This window comes from Scylla paramamosain, chromosome 38, assembly GCF_035594125.1.
Source record: "Scylla paramamosain isolate STU-SP2022 chromosome 38, ASM3559412v1, whole genome shotgun sequence".
In the NCBI taxonomy this organism is placed as follows: domain Eukaryota; kingdom Metazoa; phylum Arthropoda; class Malacostraca; order Decapoda; family Portunidae; genus Scylla; species Scylla paramamosain.
Window position 1 is genome coordinate 5014315 of NC_087188.1, and position 24220 is coordinate 5038534.

Here is a 24220-nt window from a genome sequence, read left to right on the forward strand (position 1 = left end):
TTTACTTCCTAAAGGGTTGGACGTCTATGAAAAGACGTGGAGAAGCGCAGGGTGGTATCATAAGCGTAGGAGTGGATAGAACAATAAGTTTGGTTTAGAATATCATTAATAAATAATACAAAGAGAGTGGGGTGACAGGACAGAACCCTGAGGAACACCACTGTTAATAGATTTAGGAGAAGAACAGTGACCACAGCAGCAATACAACAACTTTTCAAGGAGCTGTGCTCCCCTACTGAAGCCGTGGGCGAATTCTCTAATTCCAACGAGGCTGAAACCTGTTGCACAGATACAGTGCTCTTACCGATCTTCTATCTAATCCCAGACGTCTTTAATGAAGTGTCCCGTTCCTTGGTGAACCTGTGATTGCTCTGCTATTGTACGGGCAAAGTGGGATGCCTTCTCTCGCCTCCTTCGCCACCGTGATAATCCCCAATATTTAAAGGACTTTAGGAGAGGACGAGCTTCCAAGGCGAGTGGTAAAGGAAGGACAACGTACGTCATGGAGATTTTATCTCTCCAATATTACAAATACTCCACTGTCTCGGTTTGAACAGTTTGAAAAAAAACCTACGGGAAATTCTTGATTTCTCCACCACCTGTTTTAGTTCATGCAGGTGCGGTGGTGTCTGTTTCCTTTGAAGTTGCTGAACTCTTCACATATCGCTTTGCCAAGGTGTTCAAGAAAGACATGCCCTCCCTCACCTTGTGCAGATCTCCGGCTGCGTCTGGAATCTCATGGCGTTAGCTTCTCTTCTCTACCTCTGAGCTTCAGGCAGCTTTATCCCATTGAGATGATCCGTCTCTGGGACATGATATAAAATTTGTTATACTGTTCCTGTTCCTGTTCTTGTAGTATTGCTGTTATCCCCCTTTCAAAGCCTGGAAAAGATCACCACTTGGCGACAAACTACCGTCCAGTGTCCTTGACCCCTTGCATTTGTAAAGTATTAGGGAAAATGGTGAATGTTCGCCTTATGTGGTTTTTAGAGAGAGGCAACCGCTTATTACGAGTGCAGTATGGTTTCAGAAGTATGCGTTCTGCTACTGATGCCTTAATATCTTTGGAATCTTCTGTCTGTGAAGCATTCGCCACCATCCAACATCCAGTTAACTGTTTTTCGACTTGGAAATGGCATATGACACAGCTCGGCGCCACAGCATTTTATGTAGTCTTCGTGAGTTCGGCCTTCGTGGCCGTCCGCCTGTTCCAATTCAGTAGTTTATTTATTTGTTTATTTATTTATTCATATATATATATATATATATATATATATATATATATATATATATATATATATATATATATATATATATATATATATATATATATATATATATATATATATATATATATATATATATATATATATATATATATATATATATATATATATATATATATATATATATATATATATATATATATATATATATATATATATATATATATATATATATATATATATATATATATATATATATATATATATATATATATATATATATATATATATATATATATATATATATATATATATATATATATATATATATATATATATATATATATATATATATATATATATATATATATATATATATATATATATATATATATATATATATATATATATATATATATATATATATATATATATATATATATATATATATATATATATATATATATATATATATATATATATATATATATATATATATATATATATATATATATATATATATATATATATATATATATATATATATATATATATATATATATATATATATATATATATATATATATATATATATATATATATATATATATATATATATATATATATATATATATATATATATATATATATATATATATATATATATATATATATATATATATATATATATATATATATATATATATATATATATATATATATATGCATTAAAACTATGACAGGATCTTGAGAACAAAGCTATCTTATTTCACAAAAAAAAAAAAAAAAAAAAAAAAGGCAGATGTTCATCTTCGAGTTAACCATCTTCCAACAGAGTACCATTAATAGTACCCGTAAAAAAAATTATTGGATAAAAAAATTAAATTAAAAAAAAAATATATATATATATATATATATATATATATATATATATATATATATATATATATTTTTTTTTTTTAATTTAATTTTTTTATCCAATAATTTTTTTTACGGGTACTATTAATGGTACTCTGTTGGAAGATGGTTAACTCGAAGATGAACATCTGCCTTTTTTTTTTTTTTTTTTTTTTTTTGTGAAATAAGATAGCTTTGTTCTCAAGATCCTGTCATAGTTTTAATGCATTTCGTAATTTATATGGCTTTCACAACCTGAAGGGCTTAAATAAGACTTGTATACGTGAAAAAAATAAATAAATAAAAAAAGCATATAAATAAAAATAAATAGGTTGAAATTAATATTTATATTAAAGATATTGGAAGGAAAATCACACTATGCATCGTCTCGGTTTTTAACTTGGAAGGCACACTGTTTGCTATCATGAACATGAAACTGAATAAGAAAGTGAATACAAAGTGACAAATATTATAAGATAATATATGATAGACTTACGTACACGGGATCAACCATACTCTTGAGGGGAGAACCCTTTGGCAAGATAAAACTTAGGCTTCTAGGTCCTTGTATCCCTCTGGACATCATGAAAAGTCTGCATATGCCCGTCTGGAATAAAATTATCAGTGTATCTGACCTTCTAACGCTTAAACACAATAATATATTTCACATGTAGAAATGGTAATTTATATAAAACGAATATGGTCTCACATGGAATTATATACAAAAATATCAAAAAGCTAAGTAACAGTTATATTATGTAGTGACTTTTGTTAACTGTGGAACACCATCAGCTATGAAGTCAATAGAGGAACATCACAGAGTTCGGTGAACGTTGGAGTCGCGCTGGTATGTCAATAATTTAAGGTTCGAAGTTTATTCTGTTCTTTTTTTAATAAATGTACAATACAATTACAAGAAATTTGTTACCAATTTTGGAATTCCTTGCTTTACTAGTTGCCAATAACAGATGAGTTGGTGACACTCCCAGAAAATGTATTTTATATTCAGAACCAAGCAGCGGTGCTACCGATCACAACCTCGTCCGGTGGCACTAAATATGAAACCAATGATTATTGTGATATCCGAACTAACTTATTTTATTTTAGTTTTCGTTTTTCTTCAGGATTAGCGAGATCAAAAATCGGTTGCCAAACAAGAACGAACAGAAATACGTAGTTTGATTCAAAACATGGAATTCACAAATTTGTTCATTGTATCATATATCCTGATCAAATTTTTATTCGAAGTTTTCTGAGAGACCATGACTTTTGAATGAGTGGTGATGCTACCTACCGACGTCAACGTCTCCATCACAAATGGAGTCACTATAACTAGCAGATGAACGATCATCACTAGAAGATCTATCTCGTTCTCGAGAGGAGTTTCTTTCTTGCATTATTCTTCAGTTTTTATTATTGTTAATGTTTTGTTCTAGAAGTTTTTTTCTGCTTTCCAAAATAGGCTTGATGATGTCTCTTAAGTAAAAACACTACTCAAATTAAATTTTATGTTGATGATCCTTGCACAATAATAATCACACGCGCCTCTAAACAACTTCTCTCGTCTATTTGTCTCCAGTCTACATGTACCTCTCCGTCACAGAGTTGTATCTCTTGCTGTCTTACATCGCCGATTTCACGCTGATTACTATTTTGAAATTGACACCTTTGCCTGAGCCCCATCCCGTGGCATCGCTGCAAAAGAATGTTTAACTTTCTCCCACACCCTGGATTGTCCAATCTCTAATGTAAGATTAAATCAGAAAAAAATAAATAAAATCTGGAACTTCATGCTTTGTTTTTTTTTTTTTCTCTCTCTAACCTATGACTTTAATTCTTGAAAGAAAAAAGTTTCAAGACGCTTCTCTGTGTAATGCCGCATTTGCCTTTCGGACTATAGCCTTTTCGGGACCAGTATTTTCCTTCAACGGTTCTTTCTTTTACTTTCTTTTACTTTATTTTTATTTATTTATTTTTTGCCTTATATTTTTTTTGCCCATGGCCACACAAAGGAAAAAAAAATATATATATATATATATATATATATATATATATATATATATATATATATATATATATATATATATATATATATATATATATATATATATATATATATATATATATATATATATATATATATATATATATATATATATATATATATATATATATATATATATATATATATATATATATATATATATATATATATATATATATAAGCCTTGTTTACTTCCAGAGTTTGGAATTCGCGCGTAATCATAAAATGTTCTGAGTACAATATTTAACACACACACACACACACACACTAACCATGGAGAAATCGTGGTGCATCACGGCAGCCAGCCCTATCTCGAGCGCAAACCCTGCGTGCATTCCGTTTATTGTGTTGAATATTGCCTTTCCTTGCTGGTCTGCAGGATACACCAACAAGTTTTCCTTCAGCCTCCCCAAACCTGTAGCTTTGTCAGCGTTCTGTAAATGAAACATTTGGATATAATTTTCCATTAAAACAATATAATCATCAAGGGTAATAGTGTCAGGGATGGTAGCAATAGTAGAACTGCATAATATTTAGTAGTAGTAGTAGTAGTACTAGTACTAGTAGTAGTAGTAGTAGTAGTAGTAGTAGTAGTAGTAGTAAACGTAGCAGTAAATAGTTGTTTCAATAGTTATAAGTAATTAGTGTAGTATTTGTAGTTGTTGCAGTAACAGTAGTACTAGCAGTAATAGTATTACGAGTACTTAGTAGTAGGAGGAGGAGTAAAACCAGTAAAACACCTTGGAAGGCGATTGACGAGCTAAGCAATCAGTAATGCATCAGTGGAAGGGGTGTTTCAATAAGAGAGAGAGAGAGAGAGAGAGAGAGAGAGAGAGAGAGAGAGAGAGAGAGAGAGAGAGAGAGAGAGAGAGGCAATTTCGGGTACCCAGCACATCCCACATTTGCCTAATACTCAAACACTCTAGCTCAAAGGTTTGCGGAAGCCCAATGGTTCTGCTTTATACCGTTCGATAGCAAATTTCATTCTGCGTTCAGTGATATGTGTCCGCTCTTGCTGAGACGATAATAAGATGATGAAAATTGTGGAAAACAGACGGTCAATTTATAAAAAAAAAAAAGTATTATGTATTTTGTGCATGCGCATCAGTCTTGCAAATTTTCTTTTTCGCTATGACTAGTATTAATCTTATTACCTAAAAAAAATTAGCTTTAACAATTTATCAGTTGAAAATTTGGCGTCAATTTCAGGCACCTGCCTAATATTCAAATCACTCTAGCTCAAAGCTTTGTGGGAGCCTAGTGGTTGTGCTATATATCATTGGATAGGAAACAGAAATTGGATACATAACACTGTGTTCAGTGTTATATATCCGCTCTCGTTGAGACAAAAGTACGAGTATGTTGCTGAAAATAGCAGAAAACTAAAATGTTTATACTGTATTTTCCACATGTGCAGTAGTGTTGCAAATTGGACATACCTTTTCGTTATAACTTGTATTATTTTTATCGTTCATAAAATTTGAGATTTATCAGTGAATTAATTAAAATGTTAGAATTTTTATTTTGTGCATGCGCAGCTCTACTTGAAACATGACAAGAAATTTTATCAAAATTATAAGAGCATGACATCTCTAAGTTTCATTAAAATTTTGATGAGTGGTTTTCGAGAAATTACATTTCAACTTTTTGCATGTTATCCATTGGCTTAATCCAATAAAAGAGATAAGAAGTATATCATAAAACTTATAGAGTTGTGATAACCTATAGTGGTAATTTCGTAACGACCGGACGCGTAGTTCCGGAGATACTAGCGTTTGAATAGCGTCAAGGTCGGGTCGGGCCGCATCAGGCCGAGCCGCGGAAAATGAAACAACCTCCATAGTAAATAGCATACAGTAATATGTAGTAATAGTAGCAATAATAGTGGTCATCAATGCGTAGAAATGTGCTAAAATCAATTAATAATGAAAATAATAATGGTAATTATAACAATAACAACATTACTAGTTATAAATTAGTATTATTAATGCTCTTATTATTATTATTATTATTATTATTATTATTATTATTATCATTATTATTATTATTATTATTATTATTATTGTTATTATTATTATTATTAATATTATTATTATTATTATTGCTGTTGTTGTTGTTGTTATTATTATTATTATTATTATTATTATTGTTATTATTATTATTATTATTTTTATTATTATTGTTATTATTATCATTATTATTATTATATAATGGTGATGATGAAGACACTCACACACGCACATAAACACACACACACACACACATACACACATCAACGAAAACTATTAATGTTATTTCTGTTACTACTACAACGACTTAGGTACGCACTACTATTATCTTCATCATTTTTGTTATTATTATTATTATATATTATTATTATTATTGTTATTATTATTATTATTATTATTATTATTATTATTATTATTATTATTATTATTATTATTTTGTTTTATTATTATTATTATTATTATTATTATTATTTTTATTATTATTACCATACTCTGTTCATGATCAGTCGAGTGCACGTCAGGGGATCAACGCTCTGTCCTACTACTGGTTGGCAGTGGAAAGCGTGCATTTTACAGTACTTCATTGTTTTTTTACCAACACACAGTCGCACCCACACTCTTGAATATTCCGAATTCTTCACCATCTGGCTACGACTACAGAGTCACTCTCAAACTAAATCTGTCAGTGCTGTATACCTCTCGACTAACTCTTCTGACTATAAGAAATTCTTTGACTAGGTACTTAACTTGCAAAGTAAAGCACATTCTTACTCTCTTTCCTTTTGCAGAAGTCTTGAAGAACTCCTCTGACAATAAGAAATTCTTTGACTACTGAACTTCCATAGTAAAGCACATTCTGATTCTCTTTCCTTTTGCAGAGTCTTAAAAAATTCAATGTTCATCACTAGCTTTGGCTTTCCTCTCACTTCACTGTCCATCCTGGTAAACTAGCCTTCAGCTTCCTATCCTCCACGACCTAGAACAATTGCTGCAACACCGTACTCGTATTCCTGACCGTCTTGAAGATACCCCCAACATTCTTGACCTTTTCCTAACCTCTAATCCTGCTCCTTATGTTGTTACCCTCTTTCCTCCGTTGGACTCCTCCGGTTAGAATTTAATTTCTGTATCTTTTCCTATCGCTCCAATCCGTCCTTAGGATGGTTTAACACAGCCTGTTCTCGTGCTATACATGATAGAGAGGTGGCTGACAAAGGGTACCCGATCCTTCCATCACCATAATCTCATGTACTTCATATTTCTGCCTAGAACCATTCCAAGTTTGTTCTTCAACTATCCGAAAACTCCTTCATTAATGGAAAGTGTCAAAATCTTTCAAGATCTAGTACCCTTGTGACTTCTGGCACCTAGCCAAAAACAGCTCCAATAACTTTGCTTCTACTTTTTTTCCCTCCTTTATTAAAAAATAAATAAATAAATAAAATAAATAAATAAAAAAAATAAAAAAATATATGGCACTACTGCTATCACATCTATCTCTAAAAATGAACTTTTTGCTCAAACCTTTGTAAAAACTCTATCTTGGACAATTCAGAGCTTGTTCCTCCCTTTCCTCCACCCTATGACTACTTCATGCTACCTATTAAAATACTTTGCAATGATGTTTTCCATGCCCTCGCTGGCCTAAACCCTCGGAAGGCTTATGAACCTCCTATTGTTCTCCGAAACTGCGCCTATCTTGTCCTGCCTATCTAAAGTTTTTGAATCTATCCCCAACAGGAAGATTCTTAAACATCTTTCACTTAACAACCTTCTATCTGATCCCCAGTATGGTTTACGTTAAGGCCCCTCTACTGGTGATCTTCTGGCTTTCCTTACTGAGTTTTGATCATTCTCTTTTAGAGATTTTGGTGAAACTTTTGCTGTTGCCTTGGATATAACAAAAGCTTTTGATGGAGTCTGGCACAAAGCTTTGATTTTCAAACTCCCCTCCTAACGCTTCTATCATTCTCTCTGTAGCTTCATCTTAAGTTTCCTTTCTGACCGTTCTATTGCTGCTGTGGTAGACGGTGACTGTTCTCCTAGATTTATTAAAAGTGGTTTTCCTCATGGTTCTGACTTGTCACCCACTCTCTTCCTATTATTCATCAATGATCTTCTAAGGCAAACTTCTCATCCTATCCACTCTTACGGTGATGGTACCACCCTGCACTTTTCCAAGTCTTTTCCTAGACATCCAACCTTTCAGGAAATAAACATTTCATGCAGGGAAGCCAAAGAACGCCTGACTTTTAATCTCTCTAAAATTTCTAATTGGGGCAGAACAAACTTGGTATTGTTCAATGCCCTTAAAACTCAATTCCTCCATCTATCTATGAACTCGACACAACCTTCCAGACAACTATCCACTCTTCTTCAATGACACTCAACTGTTACCCTCTTGTATACTGAATATAATCGGTCTGTCCTTTTCCTATAATCTTTACTGGAAACTTCACATATCATCTGAAGATAAAAGAGCTTCTATGAAGTTAGGTGTTCTGAGACGTTTCCGCCATTTTTTTTTCTCACCCTACCACTTGCTAACTCTGTACAAGGGTCTTCTTTGTCCATGTATGGAGTATGCTTCACATGTCTTGGGAGTGGGGGGTTCCATTCATACCACTCTTTTTGACGGAGGAATCAAAAGGTTTTCGTCTCATCAACTTCTCTCCTCTATCTGATTGTCTTCAGCCTCTTTCTCATCACCGCAGTGTTGCATCTATTTCTATCTTTTACCGCTATTTTCATGCTAACTGCTCTTCTGATCTTGCTAACTACATGCCTCTCCTTCCGCAGCCTCGCTGCACAAGACTTTCTTCTTTCTCTCACCCCTATTCTCTCCACCTCTCTAATGCAAGAATTACCCAATATTCTCAGTCATTCATCCCTTTCTCTGATAAACTCTGGAACTCCCTGCCTGCTTCTGTATTTCCACCTTTCTGTGACTTAAACTCCTTCAAGAGGGAGGTTTCAAGACACATATCCTTCAGTTCTTGACTACCGCTTCCGACCCTATTAGGGGACCGGTATCTCAGTGGGCTTTTTTTTTTTTTTTCTATTGGATTTTTGTTGTCCTTGGCCGGTGTCTCTCCTACATAGAAAAAAAAAATGAATAAAAAAAATTGCTTTGAGCACATGAAAACCATTCCCTCATCATGTATAATTAATATCTTATTAGGTGAGCACAAAAGCAAGTCAGTAGCATTTGATGAGAAGACACGGAATGAAGAGTATATAGCCTTGTAAATTTCTTGGGAACCGACAAAATGATATTAGTCATCTCGAGGTGCACCTGGACTGGAAACATACAACCCCTCACCTGAGACATAGAAAAGTGAACTGCAGGGCCAGCGTTATGCACAGTGAGGCCATAAACCCCAGGCGGCAATGCCTGTGGCTTGCTCCCGGCCTACAATGTGGGTCACTGATGACAGGTCAAGCACGCCTTGCATTGCTGTCACGGTGTTTTATCCATTAATTGTAATACCTGATCAGTATGTTTTTTTTTCTCTTTCTGCTTTGAAAACAAGACAATAAAATGCAAGAACTAGGTGCCTATAATGTCTCAAAAATGTTTCCATTGCCACAATGAATGGCAACGTCACTAAGTGGGTCATACCGCTCACCTGAGACTTGGGAAAAGGAGCGCCCTCGCCTGCGTTAATGCCTTAAACGACCAGAAAATGAGAGAGAGAGAGAGAGAGAGAGAGAGAGAGAGAGAGAGAGAGAGAGAGAGAGAGAGAGAGAGAGAGAGAGAGAGAGAGAGAGACTTGAAGGACTTGAGGGATTAACAGTAACATGTAAAAGATAGACAACTGTCTAGGAGAGTCAGGTATCCGGCAATATTTAACGAGTCACCAAAACAATGTCAAACCCTCCTCCACACCTGGGGACACCGCCACCCAATGGGGATAGAATCCAAGGCCCGCTAAGCTCCGTTGTGATGGAGGGGCTTATGCATCTAGCGATCGTGAACAGAGTATAGTAGTAGTAGTAGTAGTAGTAGTAGTAGTAGTAGTAGTAGTAGTAGTAGTAGTAGTAGTAGCAGCAGCAGCAACAACAGCATGGAGGAGGGAGTAGGCACCTGTCCAAAAGATTATTACTCCCACTGAGGTTTTAAAGCACTGGATCAGGTGGTGCTGTGAACCTATCACTAAAACCTACTGTGACCTCACTAAATGTTTCCCTTTGAGACTCACTACACAAGGGGGCAGACATAGCCTACCCTCTAAATATAACTCTCTTCCTTCACACAAAACAACAAGCACCTAATTACACACATACCCTTCACTTGAAATTCAAAATTATCATGGTTACTCCTACACCAGCCTCGGACTTTCCATCTGGGGAGGAGGCCAGGTCGGACTGCTCTTTTGGTATCGACCCTAAGTGTCTTGACATCCCCCCTCAACTTTTCTTCATTAACTTGTACAATATTCGTGGTCTTAAATCAATATTTCAATCTGTAGAACACCACCTTTCCTCTGCTAAATGTTCTTTCCCTCACTGACACTCAGGTATCTGAGGCAATTGACAGTAGCCCCTTTTCTGTTCCCTCCTACTTTCTTTCCATTCTTTCCATTCTTGGAGACTTCACTGTTCACCACCAGCTTTAGCATTTCTCTCCCTTCACTGACCATCCTGGTGAACTAGCATTCAACTTTGCTATCCTCCATTACATAAAGCAATTGGTGCAACAACCTACTCGTATTACTGACCGTCTTGGAGATACCCCCAACATTCTTGACTTTTTCCTAATCTCTAACCTTTCTGCTTATGTTGTTACCCTGTCTTTTCCGTTGGGCTCCTTGATCACATCTCATATCTGTATTTTGTCCTATAGCTCCAATCCCTCCTCAGGATCCCCCTACATGGAGATGTTTCTAGCGTTTTGCCTCTGCTAATTGGGGATACCTGCCTTAACTATTTTCATATCTTTCTCCCTCTCATACATTCTCGCGTCCATATCCTTTTCCGCCTCAAGGCTCCTGGCCTCCCTTTTGGTCTCAAGTAACTTCTTGGCTTCCATAGATCCCTCAACCTTCAGGCTCCTTGCCTCGGCTTCAGCTTCAGCCTTCTTATCTCCCTCTCCTTCTCTGCCTTCTTCATCTCCAATCTCCTCATTCCCAATTTAGATCTCATCTATTCAGACATTCTTTCTGTCAGGGAAAATCCACCAATATTGTGCATGGGGCTTATATTGCCACAAACAATGCGTGTTTTTGGGGCTTCGTACCCGAACACCTAACTGGGCCAATTCTACACTACCACTTGATGCAGAAAAAGGGGAGTTAGGTCATAAGTGATCACTGCTACCACTCTTTCTTTCCATGGAACAGGCTGAATATTAATACACAGAAAGTAAACAAAACAAACAACATTAAACTGTCTCCCCCAAAATGACTGTGAGAACTTCCAGCAATCCTGGCGAGGTCGCCAGTTAAGTTACAACCCGATCCAGCCCCTCTCCCAGCTGCCACTCACTCCTTCAGGTCAGCATTTCTAAGGCTACCTTCTTTGTAATCTAGTGCGGGGCACAAACAACACAAATCCAGGCGATTTGTGGGTTGTGAACATCTATCAACCCTCAAAAGGTCGTCACCCTGTTTCACCCAGCCCACATTGAAGGGAGAATACCCAATGCCAGCGTAGCCCAAAAGCTGAGAAAGGACTGGCCACTTCACGCTCTAAGAAGAGATAGTGAAGACGCCACAATATGAGAGTATAATACCTCCGGGGCTACCTCCCACTAGTCCTCTGGCCAAAGACAGCAACAGATTGTACAAAGAAGGTCAGTACTATTTAACAAAAGACAACGCGACAATTAGACACTGGGACTTATAGACAGGAGAGGGAACAGATGCCTGTTTGTGATCAGAATAGACGCCACCAATATACTTGCTTTAAATGCAAAGAGAACTGTATAAATAATGGCAACCCGTAGGAGCCAATATAATAATTATCGTGTGAGGTACATGAATATTATGCCCAGAATACTACCTTAATTTATACCTCCAAATACACCCTCTTTCTCTGGCAACCATCGGGCTACCATTAAGACGTGGGAAACACAACGATTAGAATCTTGTAATCACATGGCAAGGAGGAGGGAAGGGGGAAGGGACGGGGGTGGAGGGAAGAGGCCAGCCGCCTGCTTCACCCTGCTCACTGTCCTAAAACGAAGCTTAAATCGTAAAAATCACTGTGTGCCTATTTGAGGGGCTGGGTAAAATCTGATTATTTTATAGGGGAAGGTAACTCTTCTACTTCATTATTTGTTAACTACAGTTCTTGGGGATGAGGGGAAGTAAATGAAATTGCAAAATAATTAAGGCCGCGTGGCCGCGCTTTTATAGAAATTATACTCGTACATGGAGCAGACATAAATTATTGCATATTGCTTACTCAATCTTTCTCTCTTTCATTCTTCTCATTGTACATATATCTTTTTTCTATTATTTTCTCCTGCTCTCTATAGCACTACTCATAATAATAATTATATATATATATATATATATATATATATATATATATATATATATATATATATATATATATATATATATATATATATATATATATATATATATATATATATATATATATATATATATATGGAGAGAGAGAGAGAGAGAGAGAGAGAGAGAGAGAGAGAGAGAGAGAGAGAGAGAGACAGAGAGAGAGAGAGAGGTGCCTGGTGCATAATAGTTCCTGCCCGTGCCCCTTAGTGTAAATATTATTCCCTGCCATCCTACCTCATTCCCTCCAGGATTTATCCCCTTCCTTTTGCCTCACATCCCCCTTATCAACATGCCTGATCAGTGAAAAGAACATTTTAGAACATTGCCCTCCTTTCGAAGCAAGATTGTGCGCTGGGTGGAGAGTGGAATGCGACGTGGCTAGCTTCACCCGCTCCCTTCCCCATCCTTTCACTATTCCTTCTTCTCCCCAGCAAAGTGAGACTGCGCCCTCCCTATTGTTCCCACACTTTGTAGGGCCTCCTCTTTTGTAAAAAGAGAACGTGGGTACTTTGCAGGAGTGACAGAGAGCTAGCACAGAAGGGGGAATATTTAGAGAGCTATATATAGTAGTTACACATGGAATAGTAGCAACAGTACGCACCAACTGCGCTACGTAGATTAAGCACCTGTCAAGTGATGTGATGGGTATATATATATATATATATATATATATATATATATATATATATATATATATATATATATATATATATATATATATATATATATATATGTGTGTGTGTGTGTGTGTGTGTGTAGATAGATAGATAGACAGATAAATAGATAAATAGACAGATAGTTAGATAGATGGATAGATATATAGATAGATAGATAAATATTGCTACGCACAGGAAGACAATAAGAGAAAGGATAAGGAACAGAGAAAAAAGAGAGGGCCGAGGAGAGCACGAGAAGTAGATACGTCCCCTATGGTTACGAGCCAGGCGCCAGTTACTGTAACATTCTTTATAATTAAAGTTAACTTTCTCCACTTAATTTACCCTATCCCTCTTTTCTTATGTAATAAAAAAAAGCGTGGCTTTACCTCAATGTGAAATCAGTTTTCGTCTAATTCCACAAAAAAAGTCCCTGTAATTTTCATAACATAAATGTTTTGCTTGGAGGGAAACCAGCGTAGTCAATTGAGCGTGAGGGAGGCCCCTGTGTCTCCCTTTGTCCCAGGTGTCAGTCGGTGTTGAGCCAGGACAGGGGAGATACGCACGACAGACAGAAAATAGCAAGATCCTAGAGACGATAATAGTATATATTAGAGTGTGCTTTTTATTAGATATTGTAAGAGTATTCAAGATAGTAGACAGTAAGCCCCTGCCTGTATTCCGTCTCCAGGATTAGCGTATCCAGGAACCTGACTGCCATTGTCCTGCCTCTGTAATTCGAAGAGATAACTTTTTTGCACCCATTCCCCAGCGCTTGCTGAGTTTTCTAGCGTGTCTGGAAGCGGCTGGCTGGCCCCCTTTTTGCCTGTTGGTTGTGGTCTTCATGCATCTTCAGTGTCTTTGTGCCGTTAAATAAGAGTTTTTTTTTTTTCAGACTTTGAGCGGGGGACTCTAAAATTAGGGGATTTTATAATTCTTCATGTGCGTAGCTTCCTATAGTGCTTTAGGAGACTGCTATGCACGTGCAGGAGGATATAATATTCTTTGAGCATGGGTGGTTTTGTCTAGTAGGAGGTAGCTCACAAAATATTATAAACCTCATAGTTATGTCTCCTTTGCCCTAGATGTACCATCCCTACCCCACCCACATCCCGTAGTTTCTGATTCTTTTCCAGTAAGTGGGAGTTAGCTTGGTATTTGTATATTCCCTTCTTTTTGGATGAATAAACGAAGTGGCTAGCTCATACATTTAATCGTTGCATGAGTCCCTGTATACATGTATGTGTACCCTGAACAAAGCTACATAAGAGATAGCTTAGGGAAGCTGTCAGTGGCAGCTGTGGGAGGGGATGAACCTTGATCGTGACACACACACACACTCACAGATATATATATATATATATATATATATATATATATATATATATATATATATATATATATATATATATATATATATATATATATATATATATATATATATATATAATTTTATTTTTATGTAGGAGGGACACTTCGCAAGGGCAACAAATATCCAATAAAAAAAAAAACCCACTGATACGCCAATCCCAGAAAAGGGTCCAAAGCGGTAGTCAGAAATTGGAGGATAAGTGTCTTGAAACCTCCCTCTTAAAAGAATTCAAGTCATAAGAAGGTGGATATATAGAATCAGGCAAGGAGTTCCAGAGTTTACCAGAGAAAGGGATGAATGATTGAGAATACTGGTCAACTCTTCCGTTAGAGAGGTGGACAGAACAGGGATGAGAAAAAGCAAAGCGAGGCCGGGGGAGAAGGGGAGGCATGCAATTAGCAAGATCAAAAGAGCAGTTAGCATGAAAATAGCACTAGAAGACAGCTAGAAATGCAACATTTCGGCGATGAGAGAGAGGCTGAAGACAGTCAGTTTGAGGAGAGTTGAGACGAAAAGCTTTTGATTCCACCCTGTTTAGAAGAGCGGTATGAGTGGAATCCCCCAGACATGTGAAGCATACTCCATACATGGACGGATAAGACACTTGTACACAGTTAGCAAGTGGCAGGGTGAGAAAAAACTGGCGGAGACGTCTTAGAACACCTAATTTATAGAAGCTGTTTTATCTAGAAATGAGATGTGAAGTTTCCAGTTCAGATTTTAAGTAAAGGACACACCGAGGAAGTTCAGTGTAGAAGAAGGGGACAGTTCAGCGTCATTGAAGAAGAGGGGATAGTTGTCTGAAAGGTTATGTCGGGTTTTTGAGGCATTCAACAATACCAAGTTTGCTCTACCCCAATCAGAAATTTGAGAAAGATCAGAAGTCAGACGTTCTGTGGCTTCTCTGCATGAAGTGTTTACTTCTTGAAGGGTTGGACGTATATGAAAAGACGTGGAAAACCGCAGGGTGGTATCATCAGCTTAGAAGTGGGTAGGAAAAGAAGTTTGGTTTAGAAGGTCATTGATGAATAATAAGAAGAGAGTGGGTTATAGGACAGAACCCTGAAGAACACCACTGTTAATAGATTTAGGAGAAGAACAGTGACCGTCTACCACATTAGCAATAGAACGGTCAGAAAGAAAACATGATATGAAGCTACAGATATAAGCCGTAGGAGAATAGTTTGGAAATCAAAGATTTGTGCTTTTGATATATCCAAGGCAACAACAAACGTTTTTCATCAAAATCTCTAAAAGAGGATGACCAAGACCAGTAGAGCGGCCTTGACGGAACCCATACTGGCGATCAGATAGAAGGTTGTAACAATATATGTGTCTAAGAATCTTCCTGTTGAGGATGGATTGAATAACTTTAAATAGGCAGAAAATTAAAACAATAGGACGGTAGTTTGATGGATTAGAACGGTCACCCTTTCTCTCTCTCTCTCTCTCTCTCTCTCTCTCTCTCTCTCTCTCTCTCTCTCTCTCTCTCTCTCTCTCTCTCTCTCTCTCTCTCTCTCTCTCTCTCTCTCTCTCTCTCTCTCTCTCTCTATACACACACACACACACACACACACACACACACACACACACACACACATACACACAAACACACACAAAAAACACATACACACACACACACACACACACACACACACACACACACACACACACACACACACACACAGAGAGAGAGAGAGAGAGAGAGAGAGAGAGAGAGAGAGAGAGAGAGAGAGAGAGAGAGAGAGAGAGAGAGAGCTATGTTAAATTTTGGTCAGAATTTAATGTAGAAATGTGCACGTCAGAACGCTTACTTTCTGAATTGGGTCATTTTTAAAATCCGACATCTTAGATAGTCAAATATATACTTGAATTTCTTTATTTATTGTTATGATTATTCATTTATTTAATTTATCTGTTTATATATTTTTTGAATGTCATACTGCTTTGTCCTAGTTAAGTCAAATTATGTATGTCGTACGTACCACTACGTCGAGGTGCATGCTGGCTCCCTCAACAACGGCTATGGTGATGTCAGATGTATAGAGTTCGTCGAGGTTGTCGAAGGGGAGGTTTATTTTTGGAATAATGAGCATGGCCTTCAGGTTGGATCGGTACACAGCACCCAAGATAAAAGACATGAGAAGCCATGTGGCGGCCAGCATTCGAGCAGAATCCTTCTTTGGTTCCCACGACATACCTGTGCCAGATTTATAATGGGGTAGGTTACCCGTTGAATGAATTGATGAGCAAACTCGCTTGTTGATAACCACCAGTTATTTGATAACATCATGAGGTGGTTCTTACAGAATCTACCATATAATGAGCAGACTGTTCCATATACTATAATATATATACGAGTATATATATATATATATATATATATATATATATATATATATATATATATATATATATATATATATATATATATATATATATATATATATATATATATATATATATATATATATATATATATATATATATATATATATATATATATATATATATATATATATATATATATATATATATATATATATATATATATATATATATATATATATATATATATATATATAAGGACCTCCCACGTTTTGAAAGGCTGTAGCAATGGCAGTAGTAAGGCAGGACGGGTGAGGCTACGGTCTGTTTGTAGCTCAAACCCAACCATTTTCACTCTTCACAGACTCATCTGCACAGATTAGTTATCTCCGCTACTCTGTGCGCCTCAGAATCAGAGACTGAATCCCATGCTGGGGAGACGAGAGCACACATTTCGACCCAAAAAGACCTCCCATATCTCGAAAGGCTGTTGTAATGTCAGTGGTGAGGCGGGAGAGGTGAGGCTAGGCTAGGGTCTTTGCTACTCGGTGTGCCTCATAATCAGAGGCTCTGTTCCCCACATGGCATTGTTGAGAGCATACCGTGTGTTCACTGTCGTAGCGTTCGCCACAAAATGTTCCACGATCGCCACACAGAGGGCCTTTCGAAGACGTTTCGGTATTCCACGGAAGAAGAACGTTCCTGATAGGTAAACCATCTTGCTGTGGGTTGATAACTTCAGGGCAATCTGCTCAGCTTTAAAAAAAAAAAAAAATCAACTGGTCAACTTAGGAGCTTTGGTACGCCTGAGAACATTGACGCATTGAGATGATCTGTTGTGCAGTCTCCGAAACACTCTGCAGTGAAGCATTCCTTACCTATAGGAATTTCCAGGAAAACTGCAAAGAGAATATTACACAAAGATCTCCACTTCCATCCATATAAAATGATGGTTGTGCAAAAACTCTATCCGAGAGACTGGTTAAGCCGCAGTTATGCGAGAACATTATGCAACGTGTTCCAGAAGATGCTGTTCTCTGGTGCAGTGACGAAGCTAATTTTCATTTAAATGTCTCTGTAAGCAAACAAAATTTTCGCTGTTGCTCTGAAAACAACCCTTGCATGCTACACAAAAGACCACTGGATTCCGAGTGAGTGGCTGTGTGCTGCGTTGTTGCTGATGTTGGCATCGTGAGACCTTATTTCTTTGAAGAAGGTGATGGAACTGTTACCGTAACTTATGAGCGTTACGTTGATATGCTTCAGAACTTTTTAATGCTATAAATCGAAAAAAAACATGAACTGGAAGAACGTGATGTGTGGTTTCAGTAAGATGGAGCAACGGCACACACAATGGAAGATCTTTGGAAGTGCTGAAGGAAATGTTTCCGGATCGGCTGATCTCGTTCCCCTGACCTCTTGCCTTGTGATTTTTTTCCTTGGGGCTACCTCAAATCAAGAGTTTATACACATCGACCCAAAACTCTTCAGGCCCTTAAGGTTGCCATTCAGCAGGAGATAGCCACGGTTCCACCCGACATAACCGCCGAGCTATGGAAGCCTTCAAGAATCGCCTCCAAGCGTGCATAGACAATGACGGCCACCATTTTCCGAATGTTATTAAAAAAAAAGTTAATAAAATGAAAAATAATAATAATAATAATTATGTAAAAACTGTATTCACTGAAGTTTCATGTATGGAAATGATATTTAATCATATTTTTTTATATTTTTTATTTATTTATTTATTTTTTATTTTTTTATTTCCCATGGAAATATGGGAGGTTTTTTTGGGTCAAAATGTGTGCTCTTCTCTCCCAACCACGGGATTCAGCCGCTGATACTGAGTCGCACAGAGTAGCAAAGATAATTACTCTGTTCAGATGACTCTGAGGAGTAAAAATGGTTGGGTTTGAGAAACAAACAGACTGTAACCTGACCCCTCCTGCCTCACTATTGCCACTGCTACAGCCTTTCGAAATGTAACGTAGGGGAGGCTGACCCGAGTGGAGGCAGGTGTTTGTGGTGTCCGAAGTGACCCAAGTGGAGGGGCTGAATAAAGTCGGAACAGAACGGTGTCTGGAGTGAATGTGAGGCCGTAATATATATATATATATATATATATATATATATATATATATATATATATATATATATATATATATATATATATATATATATATATATATATATATATATATATATATATATATATATGTGTGTGTGTGTGTGTGTGTGTGTGTGTGTGTGTGTGTGTGTGTGTGTGTGTGTGTGTGTGTGTGTGTGTGTGTGTTATAATAATTATAATAATAATAGTTATTTTTATTATTATTATTATTGCAATTATTATTATTATTATTATGATTATTATTATTTATTTATTATTATTATTACTATTATTATTATTATTATTATTATTACTATTACTATTATTATTATTATTATTATTATTATTATTATTATTATCATTATTATTATTATTATTATTATTATTATTATTATTATTATTATTATTACTACTACCATTATTACTATAATTTTAACCACTGTAAGGCACGGAAGATTCCTGAATAACCAAAGTTTCCGGAATGAGAATAGGTAATTTGTAGAAGAGAGCAAGTACTTGTGGGAAATCGTTATGGATGTGTTTTCCAAATTTAATCTAGCACTTACTTTGCGCCAAGAGTGTGGACCATGTCCAAAACCAAGATATTTCAGCTGTCTTTTGCCACCCTGCTTGAAAAGAATTCGATTCCCGAAGAGCAGCAGGATCTGACCATCTGCGAAAATTAAATTCACTATGTTATAGGTATAAGAACATAAGAACATAAGAAATAAGGGAAGCTGCAAGAAGCGACCAGGCTTACACGTGGCAGTCCCTGTATGAAACACTCCTACCTATTTCCATCTGTTATCCCCATCCATAAACTTGTCTAATCAGTGTAAAGTAATATGTGAACTAATACGTGTGGATTTAATTAAGGCGTATTATATACATACATAAAAATAGAACGTAAGTGAAAATTGTCATTGGTAATTGTCAGTTCAAGGTAGATCTTTTGTTTTTTGTGTTTCTAGAAAAAAAAAATAAATAAATAATGGCATATTAATGACGATATTTCCGTAGTGGTAATATAAACGTAGTTTTCACGAAATGTTTAATATTGAGTCCCTAATAACTGCATATCGGCAGTAACATTTTTTTTTCGCTTTTTTTTTATTTATTTTTTTCGTCTTTCTCTTTTCATTTTTTTTATTATTTTTTATTTTTTTTACGTGGCTGAGTTCCATGCCATTAAGTACATAAAATAACAAAAGATAGTCTGCTCGGACAAAACTATAAAATGGACTAATATGAATTTTCTTTTTAACTATAACACTCCTATCTACTATCACTGACAATAATCTAAAATACTAACACAACGTAAACGTGCATGTGAGGTGATAGTGTCTGGCATGGAGGCATACATTCCTCACTCTTTTTTTTCGACTTAAATCTTCCAAACCTTGATCTAACATAGCTTGTTCTCGTGCTATACATGAAACAGAGGTGGCCCACAAAAGGTACTTAAGACTTCCATCACCAGAATCTCATTCACTTTTTATTTCTGTGCGAAACCATGCCAAGTCTGTTCTCCAACTAGCCAAAAACACCTTCATTAACAGAAAGTGTCAAAACCTTTCAAGATCTAACTCCCCTCGTGACTTCTGGCATCTAGCCAAACATATCTCCAATAACTTTGCTTCTTCTTTTTTCCCTCCTTTATTTCAACCAGATGGCACCATTGCTATCACATCTATTTCTAAAGCTGAACTCTTCGCTCAAAGCTAAAAACTCTGCCTTGGACGATTCTGGGTTAGTTCCTCCCTCTCCTCCACCCTCTGACTACTTCATGCTACCTATTAAAATTCTTCGCAATGATGTTTTCCATGCCCTCGCTCGCCTAAACCTTCGAAAGGCTTATGGACCTGATGGAGTCCTTCCTATTGTTCTCCGAAACTGTGCCTCCGTGCTTGCACCTTGCCTAATGAAACTCTTCCAGCTCTGTCTGTCAACATCTACGTTTCCTTGCTGGAAGTTTGCCTATATTCAGCCTGTTCCTAAAAAGGGTGACCGTTCTAATCCCTCAAACTACCGTCCTATTGCTTTTATTTCCTGCCTATCTAAAGTTTTTGAATCTATCCTCAAAAGGAAGTTTCTTAAACATATATCACTTCACAACCTTCTATCTGATCGCCAGTATGGGTTCCGTCAAGATCGCTCTACTGGTGATCTGGCTTTTTGCATACCGAGTTTTGGTCATCCTCTTTTAGAAATTTTGTTGAACCTTTTGCTGTTGCCTTGGGTAAATAAAAAAAAAACTTTTGATAGAGTCAGGCACAAAGCTTTGATTTCCAAACTACCCTCATACGGCTTCTATCCTTCTTTCTGTAACTTCATTTCCTTTCTGACCGTTCTATTGTTGTTGTGCTAGACGGTCACTGTTCTTCTCCTAAATCTATTAACAAAGGTGTTCCTCAGGGTTCTGTCCTGTCACCCACTCTCTTTTTATCATTCATCAATGACCTTCTAAACCAAACTTCTTGTCCTATCCACTCCTACGCTGATGATACCACCCTGCACTTTTCCACGTCTTTTCACAGACGTCCAACTCTTCAGGAAGTAAACATTTCACGCAAAGAAGCCACAGAACGCCTGATTTCTCATCTTTCTAGAATTTCTGATTGGGGTAGAGCAGATTTGGTATTGTTCAGTGCTTCAAAAACTCAATTCCTCCATCTATCAGCTCAAGACAACCTTCCAGACAACTATCCCCTCTTCTTCAATGACACTCAACTGTCCCCCTCTTCTACACTGAACATCTTTGGTCTGTTCTTTACTTATAATCTAAACTGGAAACTTCACATCTCACTTCTAGGTAAAACAGTTTCTATGAATTCAGGCGTTCTGAGACGTCTCCTCCAGTTTTTATCACCCCTCCTCAGAGCTGCTAACTCTGTACAAGGGCCTTATCCGTCCATGTATGGAGTATGCTCCACATGTCTGGTGGGTGGGGGGGTGATCCACTCATACTGTTCTTCTGGACAGAGTGGAATGAAAACCTTTTCGTCTCATCAACACCTCTCCTCTAACTGACTGTCTTCAGCCTCTTTCTCATCGCCGCAATGTTGCATCTATAGCTGTCTTCTACCGCTATTTTCATGCTAACTGTTCTTCTGATCTTGCTAACTGCAAGCCCTTCAAGCTACTTCTTTCCTCATAATCTGGACTGGACAAGAAAGAGAAGTCTCGCCATTGGTTCAGCGGGGTTTCCTCTATTGGCCTTTACAGTCGTAGGGGTCATCTCCTCCATAGTAAACTCACATTGTTTTCCTAATTGAAATGATAGTGTTTAGTTATTTAAAGCTCATGTCTAGCTGGCTGACCTGAGACATCATGCGCGGCGGAAATATCAAGAAAATATATAATATCATTAGCACAATATATAATATAACATAATCTGCACTGTTATTAATTGACAAATCTTTCAAGATTTTTTGATCGATTATTAAAAAGTTAACTTTTTGCCCTCCGGCAAAAAAAAAAAAAAAAAAACATTTTCGGGAATTGTTGACGGATATTGTGAGCACCAAGATATTGCAAACACATTTCATTTTTTTGTACATCAACTATACAGTAGTGTTCCAACTAATATTAACGAACCTCTTCATGAAGAAAATCAACTTATCATTGATAATTGCATATTTGGAAAATGTTCCTCGTCGTTCTGTTATGTGATAAACAAATATAGTGAAAAATGATATTGATGATCTGGTAAAGTACAAAATAAAATGTGAAGCATACGATATGACAAGTAATTACTTAATATATGACACTGAAAAAAATACATTTTAGGTAAATAGTTTTTTTTAGAGCAATGCATTAGTAGGAAGAGGCAGTAGACATCTGCCGAAACGATAATTACACCCTTTGAGGTCTCAAGTAATGGAACATGGGGTGCTGTGAATTTATTAACCCAGATGTGACCTCACAACGCTTCCCTTTGTGTCTCACAGTACAATGGGGCTGTCACAGCCTGCACTCTAAAGACAGTTCTCTTCCATAACACAAAACTATATGCACCTAATTACAAACACACACTATTCACTCAAAATTCAAAATTAATATGACAACACCTAAATAAGCCTCAGAGCCCCCATCTAGGAAGGGGGCCACAAATGTCCCCAAGGGACAGTGACATCCTGCCCTTTAAAGACAACTCTCTTCTTTCACACAAAGCTACATGCACCTACTTTACACACACACACACACACAACACACACACACACACACACACACACACACACACACACACACACACACACACACACACACACACACACACACACACACACACACACACACACACACACACACACACTTCACTCACAATTAAAATTATCATGACGATTCCTACACCAGCCTCGGAGTCCCCATCTGGGGAGAGGACCATAAATGTCCACAGGTTCGTCTGCCCTTTTAGTATTGATCGTAAGTGTCTTGACACCCCCTTCAACTTTTCTCCATTAACTTGTGCAACATTCGCGGTCTTAGATCTTATTTTCACTCTGTAGAACACCACATTTTCCCTACTAAACTTCATCTTCTATTCCTCACTGAAACACAGGTGTCTGAGGCAACTGACAGTAGCCGCTTTTCTGTTCCCTCCTACTTTCCAATATCCTCATTTTCAATGCAAAGGTGAATGATGCGTCTGTGTGCACAACGATTTAAACTGCTCTCGTGCTCATGCTCTTGAATCTTCCAAATTTTCCACCATCTGGCAACGACTACAGATTCAATCTCAAACTAAATTCATCTGTTTTGTATACCTTTCAATAAACTCCTCTGACTAAAGAAACTTTTTGACAACTTAACCTCGAAAGTGGAGCATATTCTGACTTTCTTCCCTTTTGTGGAGATCTCCATTTCTGGAGACTTCAATGTTCACTGCCTCAGGATCCCCCAAAGTGGGGATGGCTCTGTTTTGTCTCTGTTAATTGGAGGGATCTGAGGAGGTATAATGCTGATTTTCCTTGGAATGACTTCTGCTTCCGTGGCAGAAACCCTTTTCTGTGTGCTGATTGATTGACTGATTAATCTAATTTATGGAGCCGTAACAT

General features: G+C 36.8%; 1 protein-coding gene across 1 annotated transcript in view; it reads right to left on the reverse strand.

Annotated features, from left to right (window-relative positions):
- LOC135091598 (glutamate receptor ionotropic, kainate glr-3-like) overlaps positions 1-24220 on the reverse strand; it is a 129970-nt gene that overhangs the window by 12425 nt on the left and 93325 nt on the right. The window contains exons 6-9 of the mRNA XM_063989353.1: positions 19730-19836; positions 16714-16928; positions 4440-4601; positions 2624-2730 (exon numbers count right to left, since the gene is read on the reverse strand). Coding sequence (XP_063845423.1) covers positions 2624-2730; positions 4440-4601; positions 16714-16928; positions 19730-19836 — 591 coding nt within the window. The remainder of the gene's footprint in view (positions 1-2623; positions 2731-4439; positions 4602-16713; positions 16929-19729; positions 19837-24220) is intronic.